The sequence below is a fragment of the Podarcis liolepis genome (genome assembly GCF_965112155.1).
Source record: "Podarcis liolepis genome assembly, chromosome: 1".
Classification (NCBI taxonomy): domain Eukaryota; kingdom Metazoa; phylum Chordata; class Lepidosauria; order Squamata; family Lacertidae; genus Podarcis; species Podarcis liolepis.
Window position 1 is genome coordinate 119,193,332 of NC_139554.1, and position 27,966 is coordinate 119,221,297.

Below are 27,966 nucleotides of genomic sequence, written 5' to 3' on the forward strand. Positions count from 1 at the left end.
TATAAGCTCCATTTTGATTCCATAAAAAGTCATGTCTTATGCACCATGCAGTGGAGAATTTGCACCTCTTGATCTCTTGTCTGTTGCAAGCATAGTCACCATCTCCAAAGGGCCCTGGGTGCCCGGGCACTCACAAATTTTTCACTATGGGTGCTTGGCTAGGCGACCCAATACGTCACACACTGCAGTGGGGCACTCCATCACACACACCCTGTGGCGGGGCACTCCATTGGGCCCTCCCATTACGGCAGTGACGTGTGACGTCATGTGCTGCGCATGATGTCACATCTGTGCACCGGGCACCCACAGTGTTGGGTGGAACCCAGCACTCCTGATTGCAAGACCTGATTATTCTATTTGCTTCCTATATGAGATATGCATCCTTGAGAGGAAATTTTTAATGGATAAGTATCAACAACTTGCTTCTGTACAAACCTCTTTTCTTAATAACGGCGAAGATTTTGTTCCTTGGTTATTTGCTTTCCTGGGCTCATTCAGGAAGTGAGTAAGAATGAGTCAATAAACCCAACGCAGTTCATTAATCTCACCTTTCTAATAACTGCAATTTTATTTTATTTAGATTCATGAACTAGAAACAGAAAACATTGAGCTAAAAAACAAGGTTCAAGATTTGGAGAACCAGTTAAGAATAACGCAAGTGCAAACGTCGCCAGTAAGTACCCTGGGCTAAGCCATTTTTTCTTCGTAGAAATGCAATCACTTTAACACTTTTAATACTTACTTTGCTTCTAAATAAATAACCCAAAGGCTCTTTTCTGATTGACTTAACAAATAAATGGCAATTTCAGTGTTGAAGTAACTCTAAGATTGTGATGAGCTAATGAAAGGGAAAAAACAATCATGCCTTAAACTGGCTAACTTTACTCTTAGTTTCAATACCAAGATTCAACGTTGAGAGTAGGCAACAGGGTCCCTGAAAAGTTAGTTTGACTAATTATCAAGTACAATTACAAAGTGCCAAAATATCCAAGTATGACGAAGGGCTTCCAGATCATTATTTGGCATATCAGCATCTCTCTCTCTTTTGAGAACTTAAGCATTGCCAGAGAACTAGTCCCTAAATTTGGGTGTATCTAACATTGTCAAAGTTTTGTCACAAACATACAGTTACTTACTTACCAGTTTGTTTTATGTGCGATGCACTTAACTAACTTCCATTTTCCTAATCCTTCCTGCAAGTGTGTATGAAGTCGGATTCCATGTAAAGCTGCCTCAAAAATCATATGGCTCTTTCCCTGTTTGTTATAGCTGACAATTTTGGTTCTTGTTTCCATGTGTGATTGTGGCTGTACAGTCGGAAATCAAACAAAATCTGTTCCAGAAGTTCGTTTGACTTTCAAAACGTTCAGAAACCAAAGCGTGGCTTCTGATGGGCTGCAGGAAGCTCCTGCAGCCAATTGGAAGCCCTGCTGGATGTTCGGCTTCCAAAAATAGTTTGCACACCGGAACAGTCACTTCCAAGTTTGCCACGTTCAGGAGCCAAAACGTTTGGGAACTAAGCTTTTCGAAAAGCAAGGTACAACTGTAGTGGATTTTTTGAAAGCAAGAAAAATCAATCTTAATTAAGCCAATGACAGTATGGTTTTAGGTGATGCTACTATCACCTAATGTGTTCAGCTGCATTTAAAGCACAAATTGCCTGCAAGCTACAACAATGGCAGTCAGTGGCATAGAAATGCAATTACCTTAGGTCGAGAATCCCAGAGTATGCGCCTTTTGTGAAATGTGGCCTCATTTTGCAGTGCAACTTTTGTAGATTTCTACTTAGTTTTGGTTTTATTTTATTTTATTTTATTGGAGGCTCATCCAATAATTTTATACCAGGGTGGCTGTTTTCAGTTATGTGCGTCCATATTTGTCAAAAAGTTGTTTGCTCTTGTGCTTCTGTCCTCTATACAGTTGTGTCTAGTTAAGTCCACTGTGGTTGTATATATTTAATCTGTGGAATCCTGCTCCTCATGCAAGGAAAGCAATTTTTAATTTTTTTTTAAATAAAAACGAAAAATGAAAGAAATAAATATTTTATTAAAGAGTGGATTACATGATATCTAATCTAAAAAGTGATTTGAAAAAATAAATGTAATTGACGTGGGTTCATAAATTTCATGATGGTCTACTTTTCACAGATTTAAACAATCTTGTCAGTGATGATTAAATTATGCCTTATAATGCAATCTATTAACCCGTAGGCAAATCTAGCTTTTAATCACACAGAATGTTGTGTCAATAAAGAGATGAGTCATAAAGTATGTCATTCATCAAGGCAGAATAACAGTAACTAAAGGGAGAAAGAGGATATTTGTGTATATGTGTTGTCACAATCGTGTCTCCCATTGTCTCTAGCAAAGTCATTTAGAAACACACTTTTTTAAAAAAGTTAATTTATTTATTTAGTCAGTCATTCAGTCAGTCGCTTTATTTTGCCCAGGGCAGCCCAAATCAATTTACAACCAAATAAATACACCAAAAAACCCATTATCTCTTTGCTTCCCTCAACCACCCATTTCTACAGTCAGCTTTCTGTGTGTGGTGTGAGAATTACTAAACATATAAATGTGTTTCAGGGTGTGCAAACACACCTATTTATTGATTATTATTTTTTATGTCTGTCCCACTTCCTAATGAAAAACCTCTCCAGGCAACTTCTTTCCAATAATTTTTTATTGGCCACATGCTAAGGAATTCTGTACCCAGAAGTCTTCATAGGCTGCCATTGGCTTTCTGGCCGCTTGAAGCCAGAAAGTTGGGGGGGGGGGAATAAGATAGGCAGGTTCCACATAGGATTCTTGTATTTCAGGAACATTTAACGTAAAAAGCAACTGAGAGAAATGTTCTGTTTCAACAAAGAGACATTGTTATTATGTAACAAGATTTATGCTTTTTAAGTATTGAGTGTGGAGGGTATAATGAGGTGGGACACGGATTTAAGAAAAGATCCGTAGGATAACAAAGCGTGGCAAGAGCGTGGAGAGTGCATTTAAAGACATACACTGTGGATATTCTCAAAATATAAGAGCTTAATTTTTAACCTAATACAGTGGTGCCTCGCAAGACGAAAATAATCCGTTCTGCGAGTCTCTTTGTCTAGCGGTTTTTTCGTCTTGCGAAGCAACCCTATTAGCGGATTAGTGCTATTAGCGGTTTAGCGGATTAGCAGCTATTAAAGGCTTAGCGGCTTAGAAAAAGGGGGGGAGTGGAAAAAACATCAGAACACTCGCAAGACGTTTCTGTCTTGCGCAGCAAGCCCATAGGGAAATTCGTCTTGCGAAGCAGCTCAAAAACGGAAAAACCCTTTTGTCTAGATGGTTTTCCATCTTGCGAGGCATTCGGCTTGCGGGGCACCACTGTAATAGGACCATCCAGTACAATAGATGTCACCAATTTACAGTAAATGTTAAGAAAATGGTAATGGGGTAATATTCATAGAATCATTAAATTGTAGGAGAGGGATGTGGGTGGCGCTGTGGTCTAAACCACTGAGCCTCTTGGGCTTGCTATTCAGAAGGTCAGAGGTTCGAATCCTCGTGACGGAGTGAGCTGCTGTTGCTCTGTCCCAGCTCCTGTCAACCTAGCAGCTTGAAAGCACGTCAGTGCAAGTAGATAAATAGGTACCGCCGTGGCAGGAAGGTAAACGGCGTTTCAATGCCCTCTGGTTTCCATCACAGTGTCCTGTTGCACCAGAAGTGGCTTAGTCATGCTGGCCACATGACCTGGAAAGCTGTGGACAAATGCCAGCTCCCTCAGCCTGAAAGCGAGATGGACACTGCAACCCCATAGTTGCCTTTGACTGGACTAAACCGTCAAGGGGGTCCCTGTAAAATTGTAGGGTTTGACCAGAACCCGTGAGGGTCTTCCAGTCCAAAACACACACACACACACACACACACACACACACACCGCCATCCAGTTATAGAAGACTGGATTTAATACAGCCACTCGCCTCTTTAGTCATGGTGACAGACCCTCTGTTTCTTGCATTCATTAAAATCCCAGTGAAAACAAATACTAAAGATGTAACACACTATAAATATTGTTTATCATTCTGTTCCTTATGGAAAACACTCATTCCACTACTGCTAATGCCATCCGCCTCTTCTGAACAATCACAGTAGCAAGATTGAGAGACTTTGAGCAAGCGAGCAAACCGGAAACCTTCACAGAAATTATTTGCCTGAAACTTTGTGAGAATGGCCCGTCCAGCACAAATGTCGAAAATTAATTGTTAGCATTATGCTCAAGGTATTTCATTTCCCACTGCTCATTAGGAATGCTGCCTCTGATATTTGTCATCCTCTTAAGACTGTAAGGGGGGACGGACCCACGTTTGGCTATAGGCTTCAGCAAATGTAAAATTACTCATCAAGTTATAATGCAAAAAAAGTTCAGTGTGGTTCGAATTTTCCGTTAAAAATAAATGAGCTACTTTCAACTTTTCTGTTTGGTGAATATTTAATATATGGATTTAAAAAATGTATATTAATCATACGTTAGAGCCCTGACATTGCTTTTAGTGAGGATATTTACAATGAATTTTTAAAGAGCATAATCAAGTATGTATTCTTAATCATGATGCTAAATATGGAAAACAAAGCAGTAATGGGAAGGTTATTTATGTAACACAAAGACTCCAAAGGGCTTATAATTCAGGTGTTATGCTAAACCTACCCCCCTGTCCTTACTGTATATTCCTCCCCACATGCAGATCCTCAATGCTTCTCTTGCAATCTGATAAACATAATTTGCATATTTAGTTAAAAACTCCCAACTCATCCATTTATCATAAATGTATCTACCAGCAAATACCTAAACTAGTACAGTGGTGCCCCGCAAGATGAAATTAATTCGTTCCGCAATTTTTGTCGTCTAGCGAATTTTTCATCTTGCGAAGCACGAAATCCCATAGGAATGCATTGAAAATCAATTAATGCGTTCCTATGGTCAAAAAAAGTCCAAACAAAGCCAAATTTGGTACAACAACAGTTTATTAACTGCTCTTTAAAGTCACACATACTGTAAAGAGCAGTTCAAAAATTGAAGGGAAAATAAATTAACTTTATAAGCAAAACATGTCTTTGTTTTTAGACAAAGAAAACAAAGTCGCGAGACGTTTTCGTCTTGCGAAGCAAGCCCATAGGGAAATTCGTCTTGCGAGGCAAATCGAAAATGGAAAAACCTTTCGTCTAGCGAGTTTTTTGTCTTGTGAGGCATTCGTCTTGCGAGGTACCACTGTATTGGACAGTTTGCAGGCAGTGATTTGTCCCAAGATGTTCTCATAGGGATTTCTGACTCTTCCTTCTTTTATTGAGACAGAGCTACAGTGCCATGATGTAATTGGTAGGCCTTTCGCTCTTTCCTGGTTCAACTAATTCCACCATTTTCAGGGAGTTTTGCTTTGTTTTTGTCTAGAGTTCCTGATCTTAAGCGTAGGTTTCAACTAATCAAAACACACCCCTTTATTTTCCTCCCCACTCACCCCCAAATAAAGGTGTTGGAACTTCTCACTATTGCAAAAATTCTACTCCAGATGAAAGTTTGTTGGGAAGCATCCTCCCTGTAATATTCTACAAAGCAAGAGGAAAGTTAAGATAATGTTCTTGTCCTCAAATGAACTGAGGAGAGGAGCCAAGCTTGCTGGTAGCAAAACACATGATTTGAGATTCAGTCCACATTGAAAAGTTCATTGATGTTTGCTCACAAGGAAGTGGCGGGGGGAAGTCTCCTGCGAACCTAGCAGTTCAAAAGCACACCAGTGCAAGTAGATAAATAGGTACCACTGTGGCGGGAAGGCAAACAACGTTTCCATGCGCCGCTCTGGTTTCGCTAGAAGCGGCTTAGTCATGCTGACCACATAACCCAGAAAACCTGTCTGCGGACAAACGCCATCTCCCTCGGCCAGTAAAACGAGATGAGGCCCGCAACCCCAGAGTCGTTTGTGACTAGACTTAACTGTCAGGGATCCTTTACCTTTACCTTCTTGTATTTGTCATGAGACAAAGGTATTTGAGAGCAGAAGCAGTAAAAGGAAGCAGTAAAGGAGTCTAGAAATGTTGTGAAATGCTGAAAAGCTGCAGAATCACTCAGCATGCAGAATCACTGTAACTCATTCTCTGTATAAATGTTTGTATTGGCTTGCAGGAAGACTCAGTGGGGCCTGAGTGGGGTGGATTCAGTGTGTGTGTGGAGCATGACTTAGGCATGGAGCCTGTGCTCAGTGAAGCCTGTACTCTGTGTATGCTCTGAAGCTAGTTTAAATCTTCTGTTCACTATGCTGTTTACTTGCAAACAAGTTATACCTCAGTAAAGCTATTCTTCTTTTACTGAAGAGGACTGTATTATTAACACTGCTTGAGTGTTTAAAAAAGGGCCTCAAAGCGGTTTACAAAAGATAGAACAATGAAATAAAGAAAAAAAATACAACACTACCTTAAAACATGCAAAAGTTAAAATACTAAAGCAGGTTAAAATTACCTCAACTTCCTTAAACATCTGGGTATGAATATTTTTAGCAGATGCTGAAAAGAATACAGTGAAGGTATCGACAAAGTGTAACAACAACAACAACAACAAATTACTGTTTATACCCCACCCATCTGGCAGGGTTTCCCAGGCACTGCCAGTGTGGTGTAGTGGTTCAGAGTGGTGGACTCGTAATCTGGGGAACCGGGTTCGCTTCCCCGCTCCTCCACATGCAGTTGCTGGGTGACCCTGGGCTAGTCACACTTCTCTGAAGTCTCTCAGCCCCACTCACCTCACAGAGTGTTTGTTGTGGGGGAGGAAGGGAAAGGATATTCTTAGCCGCTTTGAGACTCCTTATGGTAGTGATAAAGCGGGATATCAAATCCAAACTCTTCTTCTTCCTCCTCTTCTTCTAAATTACCAAAGTGCTGAGTATTATATGGCAACTGTAGTAGTGCCAATTCCACTGATCAAAGCAGTCAATTTGAGTTTAACCTTGCCATGGCAACAGTTTGTTTCTTCTCCGAACTATGTATCTTAGCCAGCTTTGTGTAGATGAACATTTCAAGCCATGAGAGCGGAAGGGGGAAAGTCAAAATGCCTCTCTCAACTAAAGCTGAGAAGGATCCATGTTGGTTCACAAGAATAAATCTGAAGTTGGGCAGTATATTTATTTGGACCAAAAAATTAGTGAGTTGAGGATTTTGGTCTCGTGAACTCAGGATGTTATGTGAGGGTTTTCATTTTTATTAATGCCTTTCCTTGATTTTCCACAAACTAAGTGCAAATGTTTTAAATTTAGAATTATTTCCCAAACTGTCTTTTTTATTAAAACCTAACCTACTTATTGTAACATGTCCATTAAAGACAGATTTGTATGTAATATAGATTAATGCTGTTTTTACCATTTCCTGAATAATTATGTAGGAGTGGTACCATGATTATTATAATGTGGTTTTCATTCCTGGTTACATTCCTAGCTGCGTGTTTTGCTCAGTCTCCCTACCAGTGAAAGTGTTAGTCATGGGCAGAGAAGTCAAGAATTGCTGAGTGTACACAATGGTGCATTGTGCTTGAATTCTGTGGGATTCTTGCCTGTTTCCTACCATCAGCAGCTTGGGTTCTCTGTGTGTGCTGTTCATTTTTAGGATTTGCTTTGGCATTAAATCAGAGGTACTTTCTAGCATTCGAGCCTAAGTAGTTTAAGGCAGTATGATTTATTGCTTCCATATGATAAGTTCACTTTTTTATATCACAAGAAGAGCTTAAACAATAAGAGCTCATTTAAAATATTTCTATATAAGGTGATCCCAGAGCAGGTTGCAATTAATTGCGCCTTGAGGGCCCCAGGACACCCCCCATATAAATAAATTCACGTGTTTTAGTTTAAAGGTTGATGGGCAAAATTGAGGCCACAACTTTATTGATTACACAATGTGAGCGGTATTGGCTTAGGCATTGGCAAACTATAACTGACTCCTGCCCACCCAGCAGGACGTTTGGAAGGGTAAACACCAAACAATGGAGCTATGATGATGCCGGCTAACAGATTGAGGTTGAATCCTGACAAGATAGAAGTACTGTTATGGGGGGACAGGAGGCAGGCAGGTGTGGAGGACTCCCTGGTCCTGAATGGGGTAACTGTGCCGCTGAAGGGCCAGGTATGCATGTGCAGCCTGGGAGTCATTCTGGACTCACAGCTGTCCATGGAAGCGCAGGTCAATTCTGTGTCCAGGGCAGCTGTCTACCAGCTCCACCCAATACGCAGGCTGAGACCCTACCTGCCTGCAGACTGTCTCACCAGAGTGGTGCATGCTCTAGTTATCTCTTGCTTGGATTACTGCAATGCGCTCTATGTGGGGCTACCTTTGAAGGTGACCCGGAAACTACAACTAATCCAGAATGTGGCAGCTAGACTGGTGACTGAGAGAGGCCGCCAAGACCACATAACACCGGTCTTGAAAGACCTACACTGGCTCCCAATATGTTTCCGAGCACAATTCAAAGTGTTGGTGCTGACCTTTAAAGCCCTAAACGGCCTCGGCCCAGTATACCTGAAGGAGCGTTTCCACCCCCATTGTTCTGCCCGGACACTGAGGTCCAGTGCCGAGGGCCTTCTGGCGGTTCCCTTGCTGAGAGAAGCCAAGTTACAGGGAACCAGGCAGAGGGCCTTCTCGTTAGTGGCACCCGCCCTGTGGAACGCCCTCCCACCAGATGTCAAAGAGAAAAACAAGTACCAGACTTTTAGAAGACATCTGAAGGGAGCCCTGTTTAGGGAAGCTTTTAATGTTTAATAGACTATTGTATTTTAATATTCTGTTGGAAGCCACCCAGAGTGACTGGGGAAACCCAGCCAGATGGGCAGGTTATAAATAATAAATTATTATTATTATATTACTACGTCGATGAAGACCAACTGAAGCTCACCCCAGGGTTCCTGTGGTCCTGGCATGGCCCTAGCCGCTCAAGTGGACTTCAGACACGATCCAAGACCCCCAGATTCCTTTAACGGAATACCCTTTTTATGGAAGGGCAGGTGATGGCTGCCCCTCTCTCCCACACACATCATTGAGCCTTACAAAGTTGTGACAATTGCCGAGAGGCAAGCGAAAACCAAGTGGCCAGTGCCAATCTGCCAAATGGAAAAATTCCTACCCTGACACAAGACAGGTGAGCAACTGAAGTCCAAAGCAAGGGCAAAGCACTCAAACCAAAGAAGGGGCGGGGGCATAGCTGTCAACTTTCAGATTTGAAAATAAGGGAACAGCAGCCTTGGAAATAAGGGATCAGCAGCCTCACCTGTCCTGGGGACAGTCTATGGGAAATCTAACAATCCGGGATAGCAGCGGGAAACGGCGCTGGAATAAGGCAATTTCCCACCAAAAAGGGGAAGGTTGACAGCTATTTGCAGGGGTGTTCAGCAGCGTGAAGCAAGTGCCTCAGCCACATCAAGCTGCCGCTTAAATAGGTCCCACAATCACTCCACTCTGATTGGCTAATAAGCCTGGCGTGATCGTGGGGCCATCCCAGCGAGGTCCGGGCAATGCCCAGCCCAAGGTCCTGTGTGCAAGCAGGACTGTCGTTGAAGAGGATCCCATTTGCCAGTAAACTGCATAGCAAGCAATAGCACATCAAGAATCTAAATATATATATAGTACCAGCAGAGCAGACATTATTTTTATTGATTTATTTATTGATAATAACTCTATACCACCCTTCATCTGAGGATCACTCACAGGTTGGTTTGCAATATAAAAACACACAAATACATAAGAAGAAACTAGATAAACGTCGTCTCCCCCCCCCCCCAGTTCAAAAGGCTATATATTGTTTAATTGGCCATGTAACCAAGTTTAAGTATGTTCAACCTTGTGGCACTTTCAGTTTATTGTATAGTGCTAGTATTTGTAAACAGATGCTTCATTTACAATATCGTACAACAGTACTTGTTAGAATCCATAACACCATAGATAACACCAAGTACAGAGACCAAGTCTTTAATTGGTATCGAAAGCTTGAAATAGTTGATAACAATCAAATTTGGGAGGGAGGGCATTCTAGAGTCAGGCTACTTGCACTGAGAATGCCCGTTCCTGTGTCACCACAAACTTTATTTCAGAATATCATATGGGGCAGATCGTTAAGGGAGAAACTGCCCTTTTAATTTAGGTCCTAAGTTGTTAAGGGCCTTGTTAATACAAGCACCACTCAGTTTGCTCACTGGAGTTTTGTGTGCTTGGAAAACAGCCCCACACAAAAGCCTGTGTGGGGCCAAGATAACCTACTCAATGTGAAGCTTGTAGGAAGTTTGTTTTGTATGAGTGCTTGGTGAGAGAGAAATGGTTTGTGAAGCTATACTCAATACACAAAATGCTGGGCTGTGCTTTAACCACGCAAACATGTGTGCCTACTCTATGCCAAAACAATTGCAGACATGGATATTTCCAAGCATATTTGGTGCATGGGGATATTTTTCAGGACACAGAAGACATGATTTTAAAATTGTAATATCTGCAGTGATTTTTAATGGAGATGTTAAATTTGCTTCTGCCTGATTACTCATTGTTGCTGCGATGTAAGAAAAAAAGAAGTTCGCTTTTTGTTCCTAATATTGTGGAATATTGGTTTATAAGCAAATTTTTGGTGCTCTTTTTTTTCCTTTCCCTTCTCTTACCACTTTCACTCCTTAGAATATATATTTCTCTTTCTGTGATTCCTTTACAGCTGCTGCTGCACATAGAGTCTGATTATGAACATGACATGTTTCAAAGACCCACCACCTTTTTCTGGTGTAGCAATGAGGATTCTGCTCCTTGTTTAGATATCTCTTCCATTACACTAACTCCTATGAACTCTCCTGACTCCAGACACTCATCTGGACTATTAACACCACCACCTACCAAAAGTGGTCTTCCAAAGCCAGTCCATGAATACGGCATCCCAAGACCTCGTGTAATCCAGCTGGGCACAAACAGTCAAAAAAAATTTTCAACCTTCCTTTCTTTGTTGTGTATGAATTGTATCAAAGTGCTACATTTTGTACAGTGGTTAAAGGACAGGCCAGAAGCATTTCGTCTACTTCTGAGCAGTGCAGAAATGTTCGGCATACCGAAATTGACTCTCCTTTAAAAACACTTAAGGATAAGCTTGGTCTATATTATTTGGGCTGTCTGGTTAAATTGAGAAAGCAAATGGAATTCTTATACCTCAATCCCAAATGCACTGACGTAAAAATAAGCATCAAGGTTACAGGCTTTGTTTAGAATTCCAGCCTTGTATCATTAAAAAAAAAAAAATGGGAACTGTTAATTACCAATAGAGAAAGTGAAAGATGAACCCTGTCTACAGGTTCACAATGCAAAGCTTACAATCTCTGAAGAATTGTGATTGGACAGCATAAAATTTTAAATAAAATGTGGGAAGTCAGTAGGAGATGTGGTAGGCAATGTAGAGCACTTGATTTTATTGAAGTGCGTTTAAACTCTGTGCAAAATGAAGAATGCCCATTATTTATCCCAGAGATGAGCTGTAACATGCTTCCTGGTTGTAAGAATGGGCTGATACAACCTTCTCTTTCTGTTTGCAATTAGCAATTGGCTGTCCTTGGCAAACATGGCTTTTTGCATGGGTTTACCCAATAAAAATGCTTCTCGTGATCATTAGTGCAAGTATGCATTTATTTCGAAACAAAGATCAGTTCTCTTATTATGATTGGTGTTCCTGAGAGAAACAAAAGGAAATACTATTTAATTGCAATAAGTGAATGGGGAAAAACTAATTTAAGAGATTCAGATGTTACTGATTGATTCTCTTACTCTGCAAAGATCTGTAACTCCATAGAATCATAGAATCATAGAGTTGGAATAGACCACAAGGTCCATCGAGTCCAACCCCCTGCCAAGCAGGAAACACCATCAGAGCACTCCTGACATATGGTTGTCAAGCCTCTGCTTAAAGACCTCCAAAAAAGGAGACTCCATCACACTCCTTGGCAGCAAATTCCACTGTCGAACAGCTCTTACTGTCAGGAAGTTCTTCCTAATGTTTAGGTAGAATCTTCTTTCTCCATTAACTGCCTTGTGTAGATTTTCTGTTGTAACAATTTATTCCTTATAGCATATATTTATACTTTCTGCATTTATTAGTAAGAGACCTATTTATAACTTCCGCATTCATTTAAGGATGAAATCAGTTGCAATGGCCAGAATCCCAATAGTTTTTTTAGCCTTGCTCAAGGACTTGTGTGTGTTTAGCAATATATTTTAGGATTTTTTTCTTTTTCAGGTCCAAAAACACTTTTGTTCAGGTCCAGACTAAACTAGTTGAACTTGGCTTCATTGGAATCAGTGGGGCAAGTTAGTCATGTTCAGCTAACCTTTTGTCTTGTTGCGAAGGAGACTCCTGGTGCAGAAGAAACCATTAGGGATGCACTGTTGGTTCACTGACAGCTAGTTTCTTTAGATCCTGGCCATTCAGAGCAGCCCAGAAGAAGTCAAAAACATTCAAGACTCATTGATTTTCAATAGGAGATTGTTATGCATGTTGCCCATAATTTACTGCAAATTTGTCAGATGAAAGTGGGGAATAAAAAAGAACTTATTTTTTGTGATGGGCTTCAGCTTTTAAAAAATCGTTTGGAATGTCTGGGTTTGGATTTTTGTGTGTGTGAAATCCAAAAATGAATTAGCCAAGTAAAAATAATCCATACTGATTCCACATAAGGCTTGTGATGTCATAATCCTGTCATAACTCCTGATGGAATCTGTTCTTCACACAACCAAAGGCCAACATTTGATGGCTGAACTTCTATGATGGGTGGACCAGCAGGGTTTTATTATAAATTAAGAGCCTATGGCTTCTACAGTATCCAAATGCTATCCATCAACATATTTCACTTTCAGCAAAAGCTGAGTGTGTTTATCACAACAGTTCTGAGTTAATAAGCAGCTAATATATTAGTTGCAGAGACCGAGGAATGCATTTGGACGAGACTTGGCTTTTTTTCAGAGAACTCAGAGAAGGAAACAAAGTCTATGTACAAACTATGTACAAACAGGTTGCATTATTTGGGTCAAAATTTGGCAAATCTGTTACATGGAAAGACTCCTACATATACAGAACATGGTGTTTACCTGTAAAGTCCAGCAAGGTACAGTGCCTTGTTTTTAGGTGATTAAGAAGTGATACTTATTATCCATGCTGCATAAAGGCAGAATCAGTTTGTCTGCCAGTTATATTCATGTTTCTCCAGTGTGGTTAAAATGGGTGGCTAACAGGTGTTAGATGTTGTTGGACCACAGCTTCCACCTTTAGAAGATACTTCTAATTTCAAGAGTGCACGAGCTTTTAGAGATTATTTTGTTGTAACTATTCTAGGCATTATTAAGACAGTTCTAAGTAGTGCATTCTAACCTTTGTATGATAGTCATTCAGTTCCAAATTCAAAACCAATAGGAGGACTAGCTTTGCTGCATAGGAGGCCTCCCTTCTTAAAGACAGGGTAAAGTACATTGTGGAAAATAACAGCAGAGAATGCTCAGCTTGCAGAAGAACGTAGCTTGCCTCAAAGTCTAGAGAGTCCTCTTGCCAGCTGCAATTTAGCAGCCATCCAGCTGAAGTCAGCAAACGAAGTTGGAAGACTAAGTGACTTCACCATGCTCTGCAGACTAGCTGCTGGCGATTTGAAAAAATTGAGGGAATATGTGTAGTCATTTGTCATGGGTGATTTCTTTCCAGTAGAATACCGTAACGCTATAAACTTCTATTAGAAGATGCTGAAGAGTCTGGGAATGCATAGGCCAGGCATAGGAAAACTCGGCCCTCCAGATGTTTGGGGACTACAGCTCCCGTCATCCCTGACCACGGTTCCTGTTAGCTAGGGATGATGGGAGTTGTAGTCCCAAAACATCTGGAGGGACAGAGCACCTTATGAACATAGGTGAACTAGAACCAGGAATACTCTGAACCTTCCTCTAAACTTACCTCTAAGATGCCAGGCTTATCCTTCCTATTGAAACCGACCTTTATAGAAAATGCAAGTTCCTCTCTCTCTGCCTGTGACCCAGGAACAAAACTTTCCATCATTTTGTAACTCTGAACAGATAGTACAAGAAACCAGCAGCTGGCTATCGCGGAAGGAGTGTGTGTGATGCTTGTGTGTGAACACAAAAGGCTTGTTCAATTTTTTTTATTCTTATAAGCATATTTGTGGTAAGAAGCATTAAGGTTCTCTGGGAGAAATTCAACGTCATGTTCTTCTGATTGTTGCATCGGCACAAGCATTTTGGCTTGCCAGACAGAACCATCTCCTTCTCCCCCACCCCTTTGTGCAATTCTGGGGGTGCTCTGAACAGCACAACCACCCAAACTCATGGGCAGGGTGGGGGCATGAGGAGATGACTGGAGGGAACCCATTGTACAAGGAGAAGTCTGGAGGCTCCACTACATCAAGGCTATTTCCATAAATTGAAGGACTCCTTCCATTTATGGAAGGGCACCATTAGATACAACCCAGAACTATGTGATGTATGAACACTGTTAATATGCAGGAACAAAAAAAAGAGAGAGATGCTGAGTGTATCTAACCACCTGCTAAAACACAACATATCAAGAAGCCTTGCATGGCAAGAGGGAAGAAAGACATCCCCTCTAGAAACATGGCACTGACATCAATCTATTCCATTACAATGTGAAGATAATTGGTCATTGTACGTCCAGTTAGCCTTGTTCCATTATAATATCAGTATAACCAAACCAGATTGTTCTGCATAACATTTGAGACATAGTTGGGATTTTCTGTTAGGGATAGTTTTTCTGCATTGTCAATAAAACAAAGTTGCTTGTTAGCTCCCTGTAATGGGAAAGCTTACTTAGATTATCTTATGCATATCTCTCTGCTTTCTGTATGTTATTGCTGCATATTTTCCGCTTAGGAAAGCATTTTTACTTGGATAGCAATGGTGAAATGACTGTGGCTATTAATCTTAATCTGACAGAAAAGTATATTTTCAGCAAATTATACTTTCCTGAAGCTGACCAGAATTTCTGGGCTTTTTTTAGTGATGAGGTTTCTATAGTACCAAGCTGAACATTTTTTTTTTTTTAAAAAGTTAGTTTCAATATATTCATGGTCCTTAATGTGTTTTCATCCAAATTACTGCTTTATTACATAATGGTTTCTCAGTGTTTAGAGCAACTGCTATGTCAGGTTTGCAGAATATTAATCCTATTATGACACAAGAGGTAATAAAACAAAACTGATACGTTATCTCTTAATTTCAGGCGCTAGTTCTGTATGTTCTGATGTATAGCCAACTGTCCCGATAAATGGGCATTATCTCTCCCTCCATTCAAATGCGTTCATACTCCCCCCACCTCTTTTGTATCTAAAAGTCATTCAATTCTGGATACACCAGATACTCTAAAACTGCGAAAGTATCACAATACTGGTTGGTGCGTGACTGAAGGCTTTAGCATGTTTCATAAACCTCAGGCTGCAAATGCCAATTTCTCATATCAGCTCTTTTGTTTTTTGCATGCCCTCTTCTGTTCGAAAACGTAGCTTTTTATCTTCTGCATTGCATGCGAAAAGAAAAAAAAGTTCAATATTGTGATTTTTGTCATGTGAAATTTTGCCCTAATGTTTATTGTCCTTATTGTAGGCAGGCAGTGTGACACCTAAATCACCCTCCACTGACATCTTTGATATGGTTCCCTTTTCTCCCATATCCCCTCAGTCATCAACACCTACTCGCAATGGCACACAGCCTCCTCCAGTACCCAGTAGATCTGCAGAGATCAGTAAGTTTTGTAATGAACTGACCTGATTTGTTTTCATCTTCATACTAAGCCAAATACGGTTTTTGGAAACCACGCATTTAAAAATGATAGTGCTGGGTTCGCAGTGTTCCTGTTCTTTGAGAGTTTGGGTGTTTGGGGGGCTTCCTGTGACCCTTTCATATGTTCAAGTAATAACTCCACTCAAGGCAGGAATTAAAATAGCATGTTTGTTGTAAACGTTTGCTTGTCCCCTTTTGGCTGTTAAAACTAAGCAGGCGTTCAACTATATATGTGCTAACTAGGGGACTGGATCTATTGTTTCATATTGCACAAAAGCAATCTGAGGATATGTTTTAGTCCCGTATTAACTTCAGGAAAATACTTCTACGGTCTTCGTTGTGACACTTCAGCCGTGACTCAACTAGTGCCGCACCTTTTTGTGTGTCTCCCCATGCGGAAAAGAAAATGTGGTGGCAATCTCATATTCCAGTGGCTAAAGAAGGAACACACAGGGGATGCTATGTTTTGAAGAAGAAAAACCTGTGCCTATCAAATCCCGCATGGAAAGATTAAAGTAGTTTACACTCGACTTCAGAACCACCTATGTGGTTCTTTTGGGAAGCATCTCAGAAGAAGTAAAGTGTTGCTGGATCTGCCAGTATTATTTTAACCCTGGTAACTATGACCACGTGTCTGTAATTACTCCCTCACAAAGCCAAACTATCAAATAATTTCTACGGCTATCCGGTAATATAGTTAACATTAACTTTTAACATTAAGTATAAGTGGGATGGTACCAAATGTTCAATAGTTTTCTTATCGTTGGGGGTACAACTAATGATTTTGGCAATGTAAATTCCCCCCACCTCCCTCCAGATCAATTTCCGCTTTGATTGAACACCCATACCCATTACTTCAAACCGATTTTGTGCCATCATTTCTCCTTGATCACCAGATGTTATCAAAAGCAGTCAGGTTTGGCTAACTCTCCTTACCACTGAGGGCCATTGCAAGTGAGACTCGTTTAAACCGGGGCACAAATTTCATTACAGTCGTACCTTGGATCCCGAATGTCTTGGTACTCGGATGCTTTGGCTTCCAAACGCCGCAAACCCGGAAGTGAGTGTTCCGGATTGAGAACATTCTTTGGAACCCAAACGTCCGACAGGGCTTCCGATTGGCTGCAGGAGCTTCCTGCAGCCAATCGGAAGCCGCGCTTTGGTTTCTGAACGTTTTGGAAGTCGAAAGGACTTCTGGAATGGATTCCGTTCGACTTCCAAGGTACGACTGTATAAGAATTGCCAAAGAATCACCGAAAGAGGGTAGCTTCTCTCCACCCTGTGCTGCAGCATTTCCAAAGGTGAGAGATAACTGCAAGGTCCATGTGTCACCTTAAATTACAAAGAAACTAAACTATGGTTTGAATTTCAATGCACAGCACGCTAGCGCATACTACTGAAATCACAGGCATTTAGTTCCTCCCCTGCTGCTGCCACTCTACCAGGAGACAAGCCGTGGTCCTCTGAAAACAAACAATGAGTGGTAAACAATATTTGTTCTTGGCTTACTCCTCTTCATTTGTTTGGAAGACTAACAAGGGACAAGCCTGTGCTATGGCTTGTTTCTTGGCAGTGCAGCAGGAGTGAGGGAGCAGAGAAGGACCCACAATTTCTGCAGCATGCTGTGCATTCATATACAAACCATAGCTTACTTTAACTGTAAGTTGAAAATGATAGTTTAGTAATTTTGTGAGTAATTCTGGTTCAGCTCTTGTCATGCTATCCGTTGTGCTTTTAACACAAAACAGCCAAGTCAACAAAGATGGCCGGTTTAAAAAAAATTAAAAAATTAAGGCTTTACCGCTTACATTTTTGGGGGGAACAAATTGCCCATTGAAATCTTGAAAGATTAGCCTATTGTGTCTTTCTAAATTTATTTATATACTACCCTCCCATAAAATATCAGGGATGTATACAGCAATATAAAAACCATTAAAAGCAAGATGGGATAATCATTAAAATGACTGGCCACTCCAGAAAATTTCAAACAACAGCCTAGGGCTGCCAACATATATGAAGTCTTTTAAGAGACGCCTGAAAATGGATGGTGCCTGCCAAATTTGCTGGAAGAGTATTCCACAATGTGAGACCAACAAAAATACCGTATCTTTTGCTCTATAAGACTCACTTTTTCCCTCCTAAAAGGTAAGGGGAAATGTGTGTGCATCTTATGGAGCGAATGCAGGCTGCGCAGCTATCCCAGAATCCAGAACAGCAAGAGGGATTGCTGCTTTCACTGCGCAGCGATCCCTCTTGCTGTTCTGGCTTCTGAGATTCAGAATAATTTTTTTTCTTGTTTTCCTCCTCCAAAAACTAAGTGCGTCTTGTGGTCTGGTGCGTCTTATAGAGTGAAAAATACGGTATATGCCCAACAGGCCGCTGTATCACAGCAGTAAACAGCACTCTTATGATTATCTCAGTGATTGGGCTGGGATACAAGGGCTCAGGCAATCCTTAAGGAATGTTGGACCTAAGTTGTTCAGGGCTCTGTACCTGACTTGATATGCTCATCTCCCCAGATAGTAATCAGTGAATTGTATTATCTTGAATGTGAAATACTCCAAGCTGCTTGTGCACTATGTGGTGCCTTTAACCCCAAGAAACATAGATGCCTGGCTTGAAAGCAGAGGTTGATTACCTCGAAGGAAAGGTATAGTTTATGTTTCCGGAAAATAGTGGAAATCTCCAGCCCTTTTGGAATTACTGGGGGAAACAAGCAGGGGAGTTGCAATGGCTGAAAACGAGGGGAGAAATCCGCAATTATTTTAGGCTTTCGCGTTGTCAATGCCAAGAGACATCTTTTGATGTGTATTGAAGCCAAAGAGGATATTTCTGAGATCAAAGTGTCCCAATAGGAAAAAAAGCAACTAAAATCTGATAATAGATGAATGAAATCTTATACTCCCTTCTTAGAAAATAGTTTGATTGCCACCAATAACAACAGGGCAATTTTTTTACTTTGTGCTGTAAGACTCATGGCCTTTCCAGGAGGTCTGCAGATCAAATTTTCTCCAAAGAAACATTTGAACCCAACTACTTCCACTGTCCACATGAGAGCTTCTCTTTTACCCCTTTATTTTTCATAACAGATTACCAAAAGAAGAACCTATTTAGAAACTAATATTGCTAATCACATTTCAAAATCAAGTTCAAAGTCTGGAAAGGTACTGCATTCTCCACCATAAAATAATGGTCTGAAAGAGGCAATAATACTTTCAGGATCTTATGAAAGCACTAATAAAACGGCTGGCTTAAAGAGTTTGCAATGCAAAGTCCGCTGCTCAGATCTGTGGGCTGAAATCTCGTCTCTTGAACCCACGCACAAGGTGGCATATCGCAGCCATCGTCTCTTAGAGCTCTTCCCAGTTAACTGCAATATGAAGATAAGTAGTACCAGCTTACCTTACAGGGCTGTTGTAAGGATTGTTGAGATAGGCAAATCATGTGTTGTAAAAGGAAAATGCAGTCATTATTTATTGGAAGATCTTGCCTCTTGTAATAGGTAAATCAATCTCTCTCTGTATTTTACTGAATTTAGCAGTCCAGTATATTATCATTATAATGCATTTTCACGAGGTGATTTTATATGTCATGGACCAATAGTAGTAATTTTAGAAGCTGCAACAATTACGTCCAGATCTTTTAAAGTGTGAAACAGAAATGCCAGATTTAAGACCTTGCCCCCCGAAAACTCCATAACCACACATAAAGCACTGCCTTATAAATCTTCCTTCTGTTATGTTATTATTGTGGTTGAGAAATTCATCTATAAAACAACTTGATATGGTCATGCATTCTGGGAGTGTTTGAAATACCACAAATCCACTCCTGTTTTAGAATAGAAATTATTACACTGTGAAAGGCATGACAGGGATAGATGTGCACCAAAAATTAATACAGGAGACAAACGGGAAATCTGCAAATAAGGGACAAATACTCATTTTTAATATAAAAAAATGAGAGGTGCATTAATCAGAAAAAATGTGTTTTTTTGTAATTCTCTTGTCAATCTCTAGCTAGTTAAAGCAGAATATAATCTGAACTGTAACACTTGGGAAACAAAAGATTTAAAGCATCATGAGAATAGAAGGAGGAAGCAATTAAGCAAGAAGTTGCTTTGAGCTTTCTGGTGTTCTAATTTTGGGGGTTCGGATGTTTTTGGATGCACTGGGCATCAGTCAGGTAATTTCCACCACCTGAATATGTTCTGATGTGGTTCAGTCCCAGGAACAATGCGTTATCTTCTTTTCTCTGAGCGTGCAAATTGTCCCTAATTGCTGGGATTACACGCACTGTTTCAGCACTTCCAGTGTCCACAATCCATGCCCATAGCATAACTCAACTTGCACTGTGAATCCTGCCACTTCACAAATATTAAAAGGGGCTGGTCATCGTCTGTACTGACTTGGGCTGCTGGGAGCTGAAGTCTAACAACTTCTGGAGGACCACATGTTCCCCATCACTGGTATGCTCTATCATGCCTGGAGGGGCTTTTGGAAGCTGCCCATTCTGAATGCCTTTGAGCAGCTGTTCTGATTTAGCTCAGTTCTGTGTAAGAGAAATATAATGCAAGCCAAAGGATTATTTCCCCCCCTCGAGCTTCATCTTTTGATAAGAAACACTGCGTAGTCGTAACCAAAACTAATGAGCTGGTGATCTGAGGCTTGTTTGCTGGAACAACTTACTTACTCTGCATATGTGTCCTGCTTAGAGAAAACACACACACTTCAGTTTCTGAAGGATCTGCAAGGGCTGTATGCTTTAAGAAGGAGAAGAAGATGACTATGCTTCATACAGATTTAGCCTGGAATTCGTGGAGATTCCTTCTCGAAAAATAATTTAGGGGAAATGAAGTGAAAATGAATGGTTGCCAGTTCATGACTCCTTCTCCAGAGGGGCAAGACGCAATGATCAAGAGTGGTGACTCAACCGAACCATCTAGTACAGACCTTCTAGAATACAGCAGAACACTGGTTGCACATTTTGCCGCTTTGCATTCTCAAGTCCAGAGTTTCACCAGCTGTCTGAGTTTCCAAACACTCCACCTTTTATGTGTTGCTGATTCCTTTTTTTTATTATTCTCCTTCTTTCTAGAGAGAGACCTTTTTGGAGCAGAACCTTTTGACCCTTTTAGCTGCGGAGCAGGAGATTTCCCTCCAGACATTCAATCCAAACTAGACGAGATGCAGGTGACAAAACCTTTGCCATTGCAAAAATGTTGTTTCTATTGCCATGTAAATATCAGGGGGCATTGTTTGTGCTGTAGGCGGCATGATCATGGCCTGTGTTGCAAGGGGGGGGGAGGGAAATAGAATTCATTCAGTAGTTAATAATAGAGTGTTTATCCATCTCAAGCAGAGGTACTTTTTCTGGGGTTCTCCACATGTGCCGTTTCCGTCATCCATCACCACTGTCCATGCTGCTGGTAGTCCCAACAACATCTAAGGAGAACAACACTGGCAATAAGTGAATCAGTGTTCAGAATCCTTAGAGGATTTAGTGCTTATTCTGTAAGCTTTTGTAGCACTTCTGCAGAGGAAACAGGGTCAATATTACTGTTCATGCTTCCTCTAGAGCATAACTATTTATCCCTTGTGGGCTACATGGAGGGTACAGTTTTGAAGATCTGAATGTAACCACTACAACAGTGATGGCCAAACTTGGCCCTCCAGCTGTTTTGGGACTACAACTCCCATCATCCCTAGCTAACACGACCAGTGGTCAGGGATGATGGGAACTGTAGTCCCCAAACAGCTGGAGGGCCAAGTTTGGCCATCACTACACTACAAGACCACCAAGGAAGAATGCACTCACTGCAAGCCTGCCTTAATATCTATCTGTAAAACACATTTTGCTCTTTCAAGGTACAACACACTTCGCCTAACTATAATATTGCTTAGGCTCCTAACCAGGTTTGATTCTTGCCGTTTGGAGTCCTTAAAAATGTCTCCTTCTCTTCCCTTCCTCCTCCTTTCATATGCCAGCACTTCATTGTCCATGTTGCCTGCCTTTCTACGTTCTTTAGGCCCAACAGGACTTCTTTAAACCTATCCCCACCCACTCAAATACATGACAAATGGTTGCCCTCTGGGTTTCTCCACTCATTTCTCAATCACGATCCCTTCTCTAGTCACCCCATCCTATCTGTGTATGGTTAATCAGCTACTCACACTTCATTTCAAACCCACAAGACCCCTTGCCTAACTCTCTTCATCACTGCTGGGTATCCTTGCCCATTGGCTGGCCTTTGCTCACCTCCATGTAGTGGTTAGGCCTCCACCATCCCCTCACTACTCTTCCTGGTCCATTGACACACAGGGCAGTACAGGCCAGTTGGGTGCAGGGCTAGTGGCAAGAAACACCTTTCCTTTTAGCTCCTCTGTAACATTATTTCACTTTTTCCACCCCATACCCGTGGTTTTTGACAGTATACCATGTGAGACCAAACTATACCAAGTGCATGCACAAAATATTTATATCTATGTGTGACGAAACACCATAAATACCTTTCCAATCTCAACAGTGGGGAAATTATAATTTACTTCAGAAAATGAACTTGGTTGCAATCAACTTTATATTTACTTCTGAATATTTTGTAAGAAATAATGAAAAGATAAATTTAGTTGCAATTATTTTATATTATTCGGTTTAGTTGTTTGTGAGATCTGTAACTAGGAGCAAAATCCTATGCATATCTACTTGGGCGTAAGTTCTCTTGAGTTCAAGGAGACTTGTTCCACGTAATTGTGTATAGAATTGTAGCCTAAATTAGAAATGTTATTACCGATGTTAACCAATCTGCCAGAAGCTCTAATATTTCTTCTGTCTCTTTGTGCTTTCGTGGGTGTGCAGCGTCAGCGATGGTTGGTATATATATTTTTTAATGAGTTTCGATTCATGTCCTATAAAGTATAATAACGTTGATGTCTGAGATCCAAACTTTAGCACTTCAGATTGCTAGATTTCCATTCTTTTTCATTTTTCATGTGGTAAAAATTGAGAAATTCATGCAGGCTCCTTTCAGAGAGGTATTGACTTTTTGTCTGTAATAGCTCACTATGCTGTACATACACATTATGTAAGAATGAGTTCTTTTATTCAATCTGAACTTTAAAACTCAAGGGAAATGTTATTACTTCAGACAGAGCAGGCAAGTTGGCTACCATTTCTGTAAAATACAAGCTTTTGTGGGGATGCTGTGCTCTGGGTATATATGCACTTGAAGTGCCCTCAACCCTGCATATGATATGTATTAAAAAAGACACTGCTGCAGATGTTTGATCATATAGGGACCTCATTCACAATGTTCTTCCCACTCCCCATTCACTGAGATGGAAGAACAGTTTCATACATTAGGATAAATGCACCATGGATAAAAAAAAGGTGTGCATTGCTAAAGAGCCACACCGCCACCGATATGAGCCAGGAATCTGCTTTGTATTTTGACTTGCTAAAACCTGACCCTTTGCCAACAAGTATATATTACCTTCCCCAGGCATGCTTTCCCAGAAAATAGAAGGCATGTGCATTGGACTGATTCTTTACAGTCACAATCCCAATTCTGTCATCCAAACATAAGGCTTTTTACATGTAGGTCTCTAAGGAATTGAATCAATGCACGTGTCTTCTGTTGTTGTTTTGTTTTTTCAGTAAAAGAATACTTATTTATTCTTCAGCTCTAGCCAGTACTGTAATCCAGAGGGGAGGGCTACCTTTCAAATCAGCCATCTTTGTAGCATTTTTGATTTATAGGTCAAACTGAAATCCTATAAGCCCACAGGAATAACCCTTATGAAAGCACCTCTATCTTGCCAAGAATCACTCCTTATCTTGAAGGTTGCCTCTTGCCAATTTGTATGTAAGGCAGTCTACGCTGCCATGGTCTAAAACAGAGCCATTGTATTCTCAGTTCTTTATCCAACTAGATCCATTCCAGCTCAGAATGGAACTGCATACTTTTTCTCCATTTGCAAGCCTGATACAGTGGAATGTGACACGACCCACTGTATATTTTCAATCAGGGTTCGACCTTGACACTTGACACTTGACACATCACACACACACACACACACACAACTTTTGCAGGCTACATACATGTTCCACTGCCGCCGCCACCTCCAAAAACTGACAAAATGCAAACGTTCAAATTCACTTTTTAAATTTCACATTAGGCAGATATTTGATGGGGACCCTGATCTCAAACTGAGAGTGCTTTTCTCATATAGATAGTGAGATATATTGTAAATGTCATTCATACTGTTCATCTATAATTAACGGGACAGTGGAAACAGGCAGCTTAAGGCTCAATAGAAGTAACATCAAAAGCATATGATGTGTGTGTGTGTGTGTGTGTGTAAAATTAAAGCACATTAAATTCTTATTTTTTATAATGATATTTATTGAAAAAAGAATTTTTTTAAAATTACAAAGAAAAAAGACAAAATTACAAAGAAAAAAGACAAAAACAGAAAAATAAAAATAAAAAAGAAAACCATCACTTTCAAATTCTCCACTTTCTTTACATTACATTACTCTATTTTCATCTTATCTTATAAAAAACCTTAAAACTTAAGACTTAAATCTTATTTTTACCAGCTTCTCATAACCATTACCTTTTTACCTAATTCTTTAAACATTTTTACAAGAGCCAAGTAATTTCATTCCAACATTTTAAAAGCACATTAAATTTTTAAAAAGCAGTCACACAAACACACACACACACACACACACACAGAGAGAGAGAGAGAGAGAGAGAGAGAGAGAGAGAGAGAGAGAGAGAAATTAGTTTCATTCTCTATGAAACAATCCAGATGGGAATGTATTACAGAACTCAAAAGAGCTTATTTCTGCATGGCCAGACGTTCTTTCTTTTCTTTTTTTAAGGTGAATTCCACAGTTATAAGAATGAGCACTTCTCAATAGGCGTTTGTAAAATATTGCATTTTCTCACCCTTTCCTGTTTCTTTGTTTGTGTTTTTCTTCCTCTGTTTCAGGAGGGGTTCAAAATGGGACTGACTCTGGAAGGCACAGTATTTTGCCTTGACCCTCTAGACAGCAGGTGCTGATGCCAGGAAAAGAACCGTGAAAAGATATCGCCATCTCTTTTTTTTAGGAGGGAGGGGGGAAAAGTTTGAAAACGTATTACAAATACTGTCAATGTGCCAAAAATGTTTTTTTTTTCAACTTGTTCACTTTTGTGAGGTTTGCTTCTGTGAAACTCCAGATAGGTTCCAGTGTTATCCCTGTACAAATGTAAAAAGTCACACGTGCATATGAAACCAAAATGAAATCACACTGCTGTCTTTCTTAGTCATCTTCCGCCACCCAATGGCAATTCACCATGTGCTGTGAAGTTCTTCGAACTATTCATGCAACGCTATAGAATCCCCTCAGTTGGTTTCTTCATTCCCAGTATGTAGGGCCCTGTTCATACATTTTTGTTGAAAATCGCCCAGAAACTGCATACCACAGTTCACGCAGTCCATAAATCTTTGTTTCTGGCCATGATTCAAGCTGCAGTGTGCTCTGTGGTTCTTCACATAGACTTTCCCACATTAATGGCTGTACTTTAACATAAAGGGAGTGATGGAGGCAGTTCCAGTTTACTCTCCCAGCATCACCTATTTGAGGTGCTTCAGATGTTGTCAGGCTCCAACTCCCATCAGCCCAAACTAACATGACTCTCATCAACCCTAACTAACTAGCACGTTGGGAAGATCGGAGCTGAAAACCAGCAACACCCGGGGAACCACAGATTCCTGTCCTAGCTTTAAGAATTTTGATTAGGCGCATAAGCTTATTTTTACATTCCTGGTGGTGTTGGTCATTTAGAATCTGCTTCACAAAAAGCTATGTTTTTCAGTGGCGAGTGATAGTCTATTTTCACATCTACATGTGCACACAAGCGCTTTTCTGCACTCAGAAGCATATTTAGGATGTGGGGGTCCAATAGCTGATTCCTCAACACAGATGTTTTGGAAATCCTGTTGATTTCCAAGTGGAGGCAGTCTAAAAGTCACTGCTAGGTTGTGCATGTCAAGTTGCTACGTACAACGGGAAAAATCCAGCTCAGATTGCCTTATGCACACACGCTTTAGCTAAGAGAAGACACCCTCGATGTTTTGAGGTCAGGCCCTCTGCAAATTCCAGAGGGTTTGAGAGTACATCCTTCAGGATCTTGGAAGCCTAGAGAATCATCTGGAAGCACACAAAGGAGTTCTGCTGCTGGGTCATGTGGGAACCCTATGAAAGCTGCTTGGATCATACATTTGGCAAATAACCTTACTGTGCAATGTATGTGTCATTTATGGGTGCATAATTTGAATACAAATAACCCAGAGAAGAATGGTGGGGACAGGTTATCCTGTTGTCATTTGTAATTCTGTGCAGAAGCCCATTCCTGAGCATCACTGTATTTTTCTTCCACTAGCCTTCAAACTAGCAATAAATGAATATTTTGTTTGTGCATTTCTTGCATTCACCAGTGGAATTGTTCCTTCCTGTTTCCATATTTGCCACCACTTTTCTCATTTTTTAAAGTGTGTGTGTATGTATACACATTTATATATATATACATATATATGTATATACAATAATTTTTTTGGGGGGGGGAGTTTCCTCTCCTGTAAGGATCCTTTCACTGAAAAGACTTTTGGGGGGTGGGGAGGGTGGATGCGAAGGACAAATAAGAGAAGACACTTCAGAGATTATTTTACTGCTTATATCTTTTAGACGGGGAGAAAAGAACTAGTTTTCTGGTACTTGGGTTGAAAAATAATAATAGCTTCTGACCTTATATCGTGAGGTTTACACAGAAAATAGAATGCATTTATGCAATATTATTACCTTTTTTTAAAAGCTTTGTTCCAGCCTCGGAAGACGCTTAAGCAGATGCCTGGACAGTCTGGGATTCTTCACTTGCTTAAAGTTAGGCATCTGCTTAGGCATTGCGGCTCCAGCGAGCCTTTCCTATTTTTGCATTGTGTTAAGTCTTCCTTCTTTTCGTTGATCGGTCTGAATGTATACCTATATCTATGGACAGGATCCAAAGAGAACTGCCTGCGTACGTAAAGTGCTTCTGCACATGTACGGGGAAGAATGCAGGCACTCACATCACACTGAACACCATTCCAGAGGGTCGCCTGAATTTCAGAAACTGCTTGGCGAAGACGCAAGGATGGTGGCTGCAGTAGGAAGGTGTGGGACAAACACTTGCAGTGTGTATGCAAAACACCACAAACAGTCCTTTGGATCATGGCCTATATGTCTGTCGATATAGTTATATACATATATATATATATGGAATCACTAATGAGTAGAGTAGACTATGTTTCCTAGAAAGAAATCTATAATTTTGTTTGTCCTATAGTATTTTGCAATTTGTACAACGAGGTTGTTTAGTAGCCATATCAATGGCTTTTTAAAACAAATAGAATTTGTATTTTTATCGTACTTTTAAAAAAGAAAAGCTTTACGTAATAAGCATATATTTAGGGGCCGTTTACTACGGATGGTAACGAAACACTCAGAAAATATTTGCACATTTTAAGAAACCTTTGTTTTACTGATTTTTACGTGGGTTGATTCTACGAAATGCTAAATATGATCTAACCGATCTCGTCAGTACAAGGACACCTAAATTAATTCTGCGAGAAAGTACATTTTTAATGAGAGGGTTCTAGTGTTCTGGTTGAAATTTGTATTTCTATGTAATCTCAAACTGTCTGTTTAATTTTGCTCTGAATAAATGTTTTAAATAATTTTGTCTCGTGGAACAGAATTTTTATTTAATACTGATCCGCAGTGCAAAGAAAACGGTAAATATAAAATAAAAGCGAAGACCAAACAATAATAACCACAAAACTCAACAACAACAAAAATGGGGGCTGCAACAAAATGTTGCAGTTCATAGTACTCCTGTTCACCTCCCCCACTCCCAAGGGTGCATAGGCGCTGGGGCCCTGCGTGGCCGAGCACACACAAAATTGCCAGTGAAGGAGCTGGGCGCCCACAAACTGTGCCAGGGGCATAGGCACACCCCTGCAGAGGCCCCAGGCAGGCGCAATAGCGGGGCCAAGCTTCTGCAAGAGTGTAAGTATTCTGTGTCTAATGGTACTGCTCTGTCTTCATTGAGCTGTTTGTTTGCTACTTT

General features: G+C 40.5%; 1 protein-coding gene and 1 long non-coding RNA gene across 9 annotated transcripts in view; one reads left to right on the forward strand and one right to left on the reverse strand.

The window, feature by feature from the left end:
- The window catches only part of GULP1 (GULP PTB domain containing engulfment adaptor 1), a 168,396-nt gene extending 140,821 nt beyond the window's left edge, over positions 1-27,575 (forward strand). For 3 of the 8 annotated variants that reach the window (XM_083470154.1, XM_083470157.1, XM_083470155.1), the window contains 5 exons: positions 581-673; positions 10,702-10,929; positions 15,639-15,777; positions 20,910-21,004; positions 24,809-27,575. In XM_083470154.1, coding sequence (XP_083326280.1) covers positions 581-673; positions 10,702-10,929; positions 15,639-15,777; positions 20,910-21,004; positions 24,809-24,880 — 627 coding nt within the window. In that variant the 3' untranslated portion in view covers positions 24,881-27,575. Of the gene's footprint in view, positions 1-580; positions 674-10,701; positions 10,930-15,638; positions 15,778-20,909; positions 21,005-22,667; positions 22,679-24,808 lie in introns of all 8 variants that reach the window. The other 5 variants (XM_083470159.1, XM_083470160.1, XM_083470156.1 and 2 more) reach the window with 4 other exon arrangements.
- On the reverse strand, positions 674-6,634 carry LOC310691381. The gene is made up of 3 exons (XR_014518485.1): positions 5,249-6,634; positions 3,364-4,824; positions 674-3,050 (listed from the first exon to the last, which is right to left on the reverse strand). It is a non-coding gene; the product is annotated as an uncharacterized lncRNA (long non-coding RNA).
- Positions 27,576-27,966: the final 391 nt, after the last annotated feature.